At 59.6% G+C, this 10,000-nt stretch overlaps 3 protein-coding genes across 3 annotated transcripts in view; 2 read left to right on the top strand and 1 right to left on the bottom strand.

Moving 5' to 3' along the window:
* ENH_00073240 (DEAD/DEAH box helicase, putative) overlaps positions 1-682 on the bottom strand; it is a gene marked incomplete at both ends in the record, with an annotated part of 3,544 nt that extends 2,862 nt beyond the window's left edge. The window contains 2 exons of the mRNA XM_013582709.1: positions 1-281; positions 539-682. The exon at positions 1-281 is cut by the window's left edge and continues 88 nt beyond it. Coding sequence (XP_013438163.1) covers positions 1-281; positions 539-682 — 425 coding nt within the window. The remainder of the gene's footprint in view (positions 282-538) is intronic.
* Positions 683-1,891: 1,209 nt separating this feature from the next.
* On the top strand, positions 1,892-5,541 carry ENH_00073230 (hypothetical protein; the record flags this gene model as incomplete). Its single annotated transcript, XM_013582708.1, has 3 exons — positions 1,892-4,036; positions 4,814-5,123; positions 5,333-5,541. The coding sequence occupies 3 exons, from the start codon at positions 1,892-1,894 to the stop codon at positions 5,539-5,541; spliced, it is 2,664 nt and encodes an 887-aa protein (XP_013438162.1).
* A 442-nt stretch (positions 5,542-5,983) lies between these two features.
* On the top strand, positions 5,984-9,798 carry ENH_00073220 (hypothetical protein, conserved; the record flags this gene model as incomplete). Its single annotated transcript, XM_013582707.1, has 9 exons — positions 5,984-6,463; positions 6,775-6,822; positions 7,046-7,183; positions 7,296-7,371; positions 7,491-7,545; positions 7,799-7,905; positions 8,344-8,425; positions 8,590-8,995; positions 9,238-9,798. The coding sequence occupies 9 exons, from the start codon at positions 5,984-5,986 to the stop codon at positions 9,796-9,798; spliced, it is 1,953 nt and encodes a 650-aa protein (XP_013438161.1).
* Positions 9,799-10,000: the final 202 nt, after the last annotated feature.

The following is a 10,000-nucleotide window of genomic DNA, read 5'->3' as shown; positions in this document are numbered from 1 at the left end:
GGGGCCCCCCTGGGGCCCCCCGGGGGCCCCCCGGGGGCCCCCTGGGGGCCCCCCTGGGGCTCTTCAAAGGGTACAGATATTGAACCATTTCCTGCAAGAGCCGAGGCGCTGCTGCTGGGGGACCCCGGGGGCCCCCAGCCTCTAGCTGCAGCAGGGGGGCCCCTCTGCTGCTGCTGCAGCAGCCTAGGCTGCTGCAGCAGCCTCTGCTGCTGCTGCTGCTGCTGCTGCAGCTGCTGCTGCAGCAGCCTAGGCTGCAGCAGCAGCCTCTGCTGCTGCTGCAGCTGCCTAGGCCATTGAAATGCCACATGTCTGCTGCTGGGTCTAGTACTTCCTAGAGAGGCCCCCAGGGGGCCCCCTTGGGGGGCCCCCAGGGGGCCCCCTTGGGGGCCCCCCAGCCTCGCTGCTGCAGCGCCGGGGGGCCCCCAGGAGCCCTGGAGGCCCCCTGGCAGCAAAGAAAGGGAAGCAGCAGAAAAAGGAAAAGAAATAAAAAGAAAAGAAATAAAAACCACAAAAACCCAAAAAGTGAAATAAACCAAACCCGGGGGGCCCCCCAGAGGGCCCCCCAGGGGGCCCCCCAGAGGGCCCCCCAGGGGGCCCCTGTAGAGGCTGCAGCGGGGGCCCCTGCGGGTACCCTCAGGGGGGCCCCCAGGGGCCCCTTGGGGGGCCCTCGAGGGGGCCCCATCAGGGCCTCCTATAGGGTTTAGGGCCCCAGGGGCCCCCCTTGGGGCCCTCATAGGGGCCCCCCTGGGGGCCCCCCCAGGGGGCCCCCTGGGCATTCCTCTGGGGGCCCCCCTGGGGGCCCCCTGGACCCTGCCAGTGGGGGGCCCCGGGCCCCCCCAGCGGGTTCTGTAGGGGGGTTGCAAGAGTGGCTGCATCTGGGTGGACTATTAGGGCTCTTTGAAATGAAATTAAATTAAAATTTATAAATTAAATAATAAAAAAAGAAAATAAAACATTAAATGAAATCAAAAAGACAAAAAGGAGCCCCCAGGCGGCCCGGAGGCCCCCCTGGCTCGGCATACACCGCGAGGTGTACATACACCACTGCGCGCCAAAAAGGAAAAAAACGCAATTTTTATTTTATTTTTATTCCTTTTAATTCCTTTTTGGGACTTCTAGGGCTCCAACAGGGGCTGAAGAAGGGAAAGGGGCCCCCCAGGCCTCTCGATGAGGTCCTGGGGGCCCCCGGGGCCCCCGGGGGCCCCCTGGAGGCCTTGGGGGGCCCCCGGGGGCCCCCAGGGGCCCCCCGGAGCGATCTAGGGGCCCCCCAGATAGAAAGCTATTTACAAGCAATATTTTGGGTTTTAATTTTATATTTTTGATTTAACTTTTGTCTGGGGGCTTTAGACCCAATTAGAATCTGCTTTTGGGGCTCTTGGGGGCCCCGGGGGGCCCCCCTAGACCCCAAAGGGCCCCGAGTTGGGGGCCCCGTACCCTTTTTTTTGCTGCTGCTGGGCCACGCAGCAGCTTGAGGGGCCCCCAGGGGGCCCCCTGGCGCAGCAGCTGCTGCTGCGCCCCCATTTGCTGCTGGGGGCCCCCCTGGGTACTCCGCGCTGGCTAGGGGGCCCCTTGGGCCCTTATGGCCCTAAGACCCTTCAGGGGGGCCCCTAGGGGGCCCCCCTTCTCGCTGTTCCTAGGGGGCCCCCGGGGGGCCCCCCAGGGCCCCTGCATAGGGGCCCCAGGCTTGGCAGGGGGCCCCCAAAAGGGGGCCGGGGGGGCCCCCAAACCCGCCAAGGGGGCCCCCCGGGAGGCCCCCTGGGGGCCCCCCCTTGGGGGCCCCTCCCAGCTCAATGCCTTTTTGCTGCTGGCCCTCCTCAGTGAGGCCGCCCGCAGGCAAAATGGCAGCAAGTGGGGGCCCCCCGGGGGGCCCCAAGCGGGTGAGGGGGGCCCCATGCCCCCCTACCTCTTGCGGCAGCAGCAGCAGCAGCAGCAGCAGCAGCAGCAGCAGCAGCAGCAGCAGCAGCAGCTGAGGGTTTGTGTTGCCAGCCTGCTGAGGGCCGCTGCAGCGTCAGCTCATCTGCTGCCATTGGGGGCCCTCCTTCGCCTTGCGTGGGTCCTCCCTGCAGTAGATGGCTGCAGCTGCAGCAGCAGCAGCAGCAGCAGCAGCAGCAGCAGGGAAGGCAGCACGAGCGACAGCAGCAGCAGCATTAACTCCAACAGCAGCATCTGCTGCTGCACATGGTGGCAGGGAACGCCCCACACTCTTTCTGCAGGTGCCCCTGTTGTCTTTATTTCGCAGCAGCAGCAGCAGCAGCTGCAGCAGCAGCAGCTGCAGCAGCAGCAGCTGCAGCAGCAGCAGCTGCAGCAGCAGCAGCTGCAGCAGCAGCTGCAGCAGCAGCAACAGCAGCAACAGCAGCAACAGCAGCAACAGCAACAAGAGCAACAACCGGAAAATTGGCGGGAAGCTAAACGGTCCCTGACTTTGGTTTTGCTGCAGCAGCTCTCAAAGCATTTGCTGCTGGAGGGCCCTGAAGAGGCAGCAGCAGCAGCAGCAACAGCAGCAGCAGCAGCAGCAGCAGCAGCAGGTGGGCCCTCACAGCTGGCAAAAGCTGCTCACGGCTTAAGCCGGCTACTGCCCCGCAGCAAATGCCTAGCAGATATTTCCCAGGGAGCAGCACAGGCCCCATCTGCTGCTGCTGCTGCTGCTGCTGCTGCTTCTGCTGCTGCTGCTGCTCCAAGTGCTGCGGCTACAGTTGCTGCTGCTCTTGTCAGACGCCTGACGGTGCTTGCAGCAGCAGCAGATGCCGCGGAGTGCCGCTTTGCTGCTGCCTTTCCTGCTGCTGCTGCTGCTGCCTTTCCTGCTGCTGCTGCTGCTGCTGCTGCTGAAGAGGGGGGCCGCCTGACACTGAGGGACGTGGCTTTGCTGCTGCAGGCCAGCAGCAAGCTGCTGCTGCTGCTGCCTAGCAGCGCATGCGCCGTAGTGCAGCAGCAGCTGCTGCTGCAGCAGCGGGGCCCTATTCTTCTCCCAGAAAGGGCAGCAGCAGGCGCTGCAGCAGAAGCAAGTGCAGCAGCAGCACCAGCTGCTGCTGCTGCTGAGACAGCTGCAGCGTTAGCAGGCGCAGCAGCAACAGGTGCAGCAGCAGCAGCTGAAGCAACAACCGCAGCAGAGAGAGCGGCAGCAGCAACAAACGCACCAGCAACAACAACGGCCTCAGCCTCAGCAGCAGCAGCAGCAGCAGCAGCAGCAGCAGTTGCTCCTGCTGCAGCAGCAGCAGCAAGCCGCCGCAGAGACATTTGCTGCATCTTGCAGGGCCTCGCGAAGCTGCAGCAGCGCCATTTGCTGGCAGCAGTTTGGCTGCAGCAGCAGCCAGCCCTTGAGCAGCAGTTTGCTGCTGCTGCTGCTCGCCTGCGGGCTGCAGCTGCAGCCAGCAGCAGCAGCAGCAGCAGCAGCAGCAGAGAGGCACTGCAGCAAGAAGCAGCAGCCGTAGCTGCAGACGCAGCAACGGCTCTCTCCGCCTTCTCTATAATGCTGGGTGTTTTCCCTTTCAGCTTTTTTGCTGCAGCAGCAGCAGCAGCAGCATCAGCAGCTGCAGCACCCGCAGCAGCTGCAGAAGCAGCTGCAGCACCCGCAGCAACTGCAGCAGCAGCAGCTGCAGCACCCGCAACAACTGCAGCAGCAGCAGCTGCAGCACCCGCAGCAACTGCAGCAGCAGCAGCTGCAGCACCCGCAGTAACAGCAGCAGCAGCAGCTGCAGCACCCGCAGCAACAGCAGCAGCAGCACCCGCAGCACCCGCAGCAACTGCAGCAGCAGCAGCACTGCAGCAGGAGTCACGACGCTTGTCTGCTGCTGTTTGCGCCCTTGCTGCTGCTGCGCAGCTGCTTGGGGGCCCCCCAGCAGCAGCAGGGGGCCCCCAGGGGCCCCCAAAGGGTCACAGCTCAGCAGGGCGGCAGGCAGTTGCTGCTGTGCTTGCTGCAGCAGCAGCAGCAGCAGCAGCAGCAGGAAGACACACTGCTGCTGCAGCAAGAGCAGCAGCAGACATGGAAAAGCTGCTACGGGAAATTCCGCTGCAGGCTCTGCGCTATCTGGACATGCAGGTACAACAAACAGCAACTTGCTGCTGCTGCTGCTGCTGCTGCAGGCATCGCTGCTGCTGCAAATATTGCTGCTGCTGCTGCTGCTGCTGCTGCTGCTGCAGGCATCGCTGCTGGTGCAAACACTGCTGCTGCTGCTGCTACAGCTGCTGTTGCAAGCCTTACCGTTGCCGCTGCTGCTGCTGCAAGCACGCTGCCGCTGCTACTTCTAACAAGTGCGCTGCTGCTTCTGCTGCTGCTGCTGCTGCTGCTTCTGCTGCTGCTGCTGCTGCTGCTGCTGCTGCTGCTGCTGCTGCTGCTGCTTGCAGGCATTCGATAATCTTTCTTCTTTTTGCAAACCTTCTCGTCTGGAAGACGAAATAGTAAAAAAGAAATTAAAAAATAATTTTAATTTAAAACTAAAAGTCTTTGAAATAAATTTAAATTCTTTTTTTCTTTTTTACAAAATAATGAAAAAGAAATCAAAAAAGAATTTTAATTTATTTAAAAGACCTTTTGTTTTTGCCGATTTCATTAATTTCTTTTTAATTTCTTTTTAATTTCTTTTTAATTTTTTTAAATTTCTTTTTAATTTCTTTTTAGTTTCTTTTTAATTTCTTTTCTTTTTCTTTTATCTCTTTTTGTTTCTTTTTGTTTCATTTAGATCTTTTTTTATTTTTTCTTTTTCAATTAAATGAAAAACAAAAGGACAAAAGAAGAATTCAATAATTAAATCAAAATAAAAATAAAATAAATCATTTATTTTTATTCTTTCATTTTTTTGTTTCTTCTTTTATTTAGGCTTTCAACTTCACCAAATTAATTACCAAACAAACCAAAATAAAACCAACCAAAGGGGCCCCCGGGGGCCCCCCGGGGGCCCCGGGGGGCCCCTCGGGGGCCCCGGGGGGCCCCCGGGGGGCCCCTGGGGGCCCCCGGCAGTACCCTGCAGGCCTGGGGGCCCCCTTCGAGTACCAAGGGGGGCCCCCCGGGGGCCCCTCCGGGGCCCCGGGGGGCCCCCTGGGGTACTCTGCGGGGCCCTGGGGCCCCGGGGGGCCCCCGGGGGCCCCAGGGGGCCCCGAGGCCCTTGGGGGCCCCCAGCAGCTGCGGGGTAAGAGGGGGGCCCCCTGGGTTGTACTTAGGGGGGCCCCCGCTCTTTGCTTCACAGTGGACTGTTTGCTGCTGCCTTTGGGGGCCCCCAAGAGTCGGGGGCCCCTGAAGTCTGCGAAACCTTGAGGTGGACCAGCAGCAACGCTGCTGCTGCTGCTGCTGCTGTTGCTGCTGCTGCTGCTGCTGCTGCTGCTGCTGCTGCTGCTGTAGAAGTGTCTGTTGCTGTGCGGCTGCAGCGAAAGGCCCCAAGTTCCTGTGTTGCAGAAACGTGCATGCAAATGCAGCTCGTTGGCTCAGAGCAGCAGCAGCAGCAGCAGCAGCTGCTGCTGCTGCTGCTGCAGCAGCTGCTGCTGCTGCCGTGGTCCACTGCGGACCGCTGGGGGGGCCGCGGCGAAGTTCCTTTTCTCTTTGCAGTTTGACTTAGAAAAACAAAATTAGATTTAAATATGAGTTTTTTGTCTTTATTTCATTTCCTTATAAAGCGCTGAGGGCAGCAGCAGCAGCAGCAGCGCCGCAGCAGCAGCAGCAGCAGCGCAGCAGCAAGAGAGCGCGCATCGAGACTGCTGCACTCCGCGGCCGCGTTTTTTCTTTTTTCTTTTCAAACACGAAATAAAAAAGGTTTTTCTTGTTTATATTTATCTTTATTTGTCTTTTTTGCTTCCTCTTTTGCTTCAAAAGTGCCGAGAGCCTTTAGCGCTGACTGCTGCCGCCGCCGCTGGCTCGCCTCGGGTGTACGTACACCTCGGCGCTGCTGCTGCTCTCTCGCGGGCTCTTTACGCAGCACTCTGCCCCCCGCCGCGCCCCCGCAAACCCTAAACCCTAAACCCTAAACCCTAAACCCTAAATCTCAGCTTTCCACCCATGAGCCTCCGGCCTCCCCCCTCAGCAGACGCAGCAGCAGCAGCAGCAGCAGCGCCAGCCACGCCCAACTGGCCCAGTTCCCCCTACACACCAGCAGCAGCTGCTGCTCCTGCTGCTCCTGCTGCTGCTGCTGCTGCTGCTCCCTTCCAGCCTGCTGCCTCCCCTGGCTGGGGGCCCCTGGGGGGCCCTCCTTGGGGGCCCCCTTGGGGGCCCCCCTATGATCTCCGCTCTTTAGTTCAGTACCCTCCGACTCTTTTCCCAGGCCCATCAGGGCCCCTTGGGGCCCCTACGGGGGCCCCCTTGGGGCCCCCCGGGGCTGCAGGGGGGCCCCCCTTGGGGCCCCCGGGGGCCCCTACGGGGGCCCCCCTGGGGCCCCCTGGGCCTTTCGGGGCCCCCGGGGGCCCCCTGGGGGCCCCCAACGATTTGGGGGCCCCCCAGCTGGTGGAAGTAAACGCGAGGGTTTCGGCGTTAATGGATTTGGTGGGTTTTAATTGCTCTTTTGTTTTGAAAGAGCAGAGGTTCTGGGTTTAGGGTTTAGGGTTTAGGGTTTAGGGTTTAGGGATTAGGGTTTAGGGTTTAGGGTCTGTGTTTCGTTCGCCGGCTTCCTCTGTCGCTCTTTTTTTTCTTGTGTTCTTTTTATTCTTTTTTCTGGCCCTGGGCTGCAGCTGCTGTTAAATGCCCTTAAAAACCCTAAACCCTAAACCCTAAACTCTAAACCCTAAACCCTAAACCCTAAACTTGAAGCTCTCTTAAACTGCTGCTGTGCTGCTGTCTGTTTCTTTTTGCTGCAGTATCAGCAGCAGCTCGTTGAGCTCAACGCGGCGCACACAATGCTCCTCGTAAACCCTAAACCCTAAACCCTAGCCGCTAAACCCTAGCCCCTAAACCCTAAACCCTAAACCCTAAACCCTCGGCGGGAAGCCGTAGAGTGTGCTGAGGCGTGTCTGCGACTTCGGGGCGCAGCGTGTGAGGACAGTGTTTACATGCGCACAGCAGAGGCTCTAGGGTTTAGGGTTTAGGGTTTAGGGTTTAGGGTTTAGGGTTTAGGGTTTGTGGCGTCAGGCAGACCAAGAACAACTTGCTGCGCTGCTGGGGGCCCCCCTAAACCCTCAGGGGCCCCTCAGCGAAGATTTGCTGCTGCTGAAAAAGGGTTTAGATTTGCGGCTGTTGGAGTTTCAAGAAGACTGCAGGAGAATTCAAGTGAGTTAAAAACAATTCTTTTTTTCTTTTTCCTTTTGTTCATTTCTTCCTGCTGCTGCTGCTGCTGCTGCTGCTGCTGCTGCTGCTGCTGCTGCTGCTGCTGCTGCTGCAGAAAACGGAGAAGATGCTGCAGCGGCAGCTCGACGAGCTTTCTCTCGGCTACGACGCGATGGTTCTCGAGGCCCAGGGTGACCAAGCCCTAAACCCTAAACCCTAAACCCTAAACCCTTAACCCTAAACCCTAAACCCTAGGCCGCGGCCACCAAACCCTAATTTAGCCGCTGCTGGAGTCGTGCGGTGCCCTCAGGCTTCGCGGAGTCAAAACTCATGGGCCAAGTCAAGGACCTCAAAAAGATCATCTAGTAATTAGGGTTTAGGGTTTAGGGTTTAGGGTTTAGGGTTTAGGGTTTAGGGTTTAGGGTTTAGGGTTTAGCGCGCGAAGCGCCCGCTTCCGCCTCTCCTCGAGTTTCTTTTTCCCCCCCACTCCCTTTCATACCATCATTATTATTTATTTATTATTTATTTATTATTTTTATTTATTATTTATTTATTTATTTATTTATTTATTTATTTATTTATTTATTTATTTATTTATTTATTTTTTATTTGCTGCAGCTTGCTGCAGACAGAACTGGACGCGCTGCACTTCCAAAGAGATGTTTACGCTGATGAGGCCAAAAGGCTCCGAGGGGTTTGCCGCTACGGAGACTGGATTCAAGACGGTTAGGGTTTAGGGTTTAGGGTTTAGGGTTTAGGGCTTAGGGTTTAGGGTTTAGGGTTTAGGGTTTAGAGTTTAGGGTTTGGTGGGCAACTGAGCCTCGGCGCCCGTAGGGTTTGGGTTCAGCCTTTGACGCTGACTTCAGAGCAGCGCGGCCAGCTTTAGGGTTTAGGGTTTAGGGTTTAGGGTTTAGGGTTTAGGGTTTAGGGTTTAGGGTTTAGGGTTTAGGGGTTTAGGGTTTAGGGTTTAGGGTTTAGGGTTTAGGGTTTAGGGTTTAGGGTTTAGGGTTTAGGGTTTGTATTTAGGGTTTAGGGTTTAGGGTTTAGGGTTTAGGGTTTAGGGTTTAGGGTTTAGGGTTTAGGGTTTAGGGTTTAGGGTTTAGGGTTTAGGGTTTAGGGTTTAGGGTTTAGGGTTTAGGGTTTAGGGTTTGGGGTGGCTGCAGGCCTCGCTGACCCCCTCAAGCAGCCCGAGCTGACCCCCCGGACTTTACACCAGAAGTACAGCGGGGCCCCTGTGGAGCACCAGTAAGCCCTAAACCCTAAACCCTAAACCCTAAACCCTAAACCCTAAACCCTAAACCCTAAGCCCTAGGTGTTAAGGATCCCTCGCGTTTTTTTTGCTGCTGTTTGCAAAACTGAAAAGAAAGCAAAAGACTTTGAGGTGTATGTACACCTGGTGGCTGCTGCAGGGCCAAAGCCATCATAGGCCGCAGAGAACCCCAAAGGGCCCCCAGGGGGCCCCCCAGGGGGCCCCCCAGGGGGGCCCCCCCGTGGGTTTATTCGGAAGAAGATGCAGACGAGGGGCCCCCGGGGGGCCCCCAGGGGGGCCCCCCAGGGGGGCCCCCCGGGGGGCCCCCAGCAGCAGAGGAGGCCCCCGAGAGCCTCCCCATTTGGACCCGAATTATATCTGGGTGGCTCCCAGGTACCTCTGGGGCTACTCCGGGGGGCCCCCCAGGGGGGCCCCCCCAGGAGGCCCCTAGGGGGGCCCCCAAGAAGCCCCCGAAGGGGGCCCCCCGGGGGGCCCCCCGGGGGCCCCCCGGGGCCCCTCCCAGGGGGGCCCCCCGGGGCCCTCCTAAGGAAGAAGCAGCTCGCAGAGTCAGCGAATTAAAACAAAAAGGAGAAAGAGAAAGAGACAGAGAAGAAACTCATTTTGCTGCTGCTTCCAGGGGGGCCTCCTTAATAAGAGAATGGGCCCCCGGGAACGCAGAAGGGCCTCAGGGGGGCCCCCCGAAGAGCTTCCTTACTCGAGCTGGGGGCACTGGGGGCCCCCCTTGACTTATAGCAGATCTGACGAGGGTTTAGGGTTTAGCCGGAGAGGGTCTTTGCTTAGGAGACAGGGTCTTGACTGGGGGCCCCCGGGGGGCCCCCCCGGTGCAGGCCCCTCGGAGGGGGCCCCCAGGGGGGCCCCCGGGGGGCCCCCCAGGCCGCGGCCTTCCCGCAGCGACGAGGGGCCCCACCTCCTCTATGACCAGCCGGGGGGGGCCCCCTTGGGGGCCCCCCAGCGCGCTGCGGGGGGCCCCCAGTGGGGCCCCCGGGGGGCCCCCCTGGGGTCCCCAGAGAGCTCCGAACCCTCCGAGGGGCCCCCCTCCACAGAGAGCAGAGGGTACGAGGGGCCCCGGAGGCACTCTGCTGCAGCAGCAGCAGCAGCAGCAGCAGCAGCGGGGGAGGGGCCCCGGGGGGGGCCCCCCGTCCCGCCTGCTGCTGCAGGGGGCCCCCAAAGAAGGGGGCCCCCCGAGGGAGACCCTGCGCAGCAACTCCTCAGCAGAATCCAAAGACTGGGATCGAGAACGATCCCATCTCCCCAGGCAGTTTCCCCAGAGGTTTCTTACCGCAGGGGGCCCCCTGAGTGGGGTGGGGGGCCCCCCTGCTCAGCAGACAAGCCTCGTCGGCCTTCCTAGGCACTGTGCAGGAGGCCGAAGGGGGGGCCCCCCTGAGTAGGCAGCAAAGAGGGTACAGCAGGGCCTCTTCTGTGGGGCCCCCCAGGACCCTTTTGTCCCCAAGACTGCAGAGGGAGGGGCCCCATGGGGCCCCCGAGAGCTACCACTCCAGTACCCACTTTTCTAGGGGCTCTGTGAGCTCTCCAGGGGGCCCCTGGGGCGC

This window comes from Eimeria necatrix, genomic scaffold, assembly GCF_000499385.1.
Source record: "Eimeria necatrix Houghton genomic scaffold, Enh_scaff72, whole genome shotgun sequence".
Lineage (NCBI taxonomy): Eukaryota > Apicomplexa > Conoidasida > Eucoccidiorida > Eimeriidae > Eimeria > Eimeria necatrix.
The sequence above is the reverse complement of the archived record's forward strand: the minus strand, read 5'-3'. Positions and strand labels throughout refer to the sequence as shown.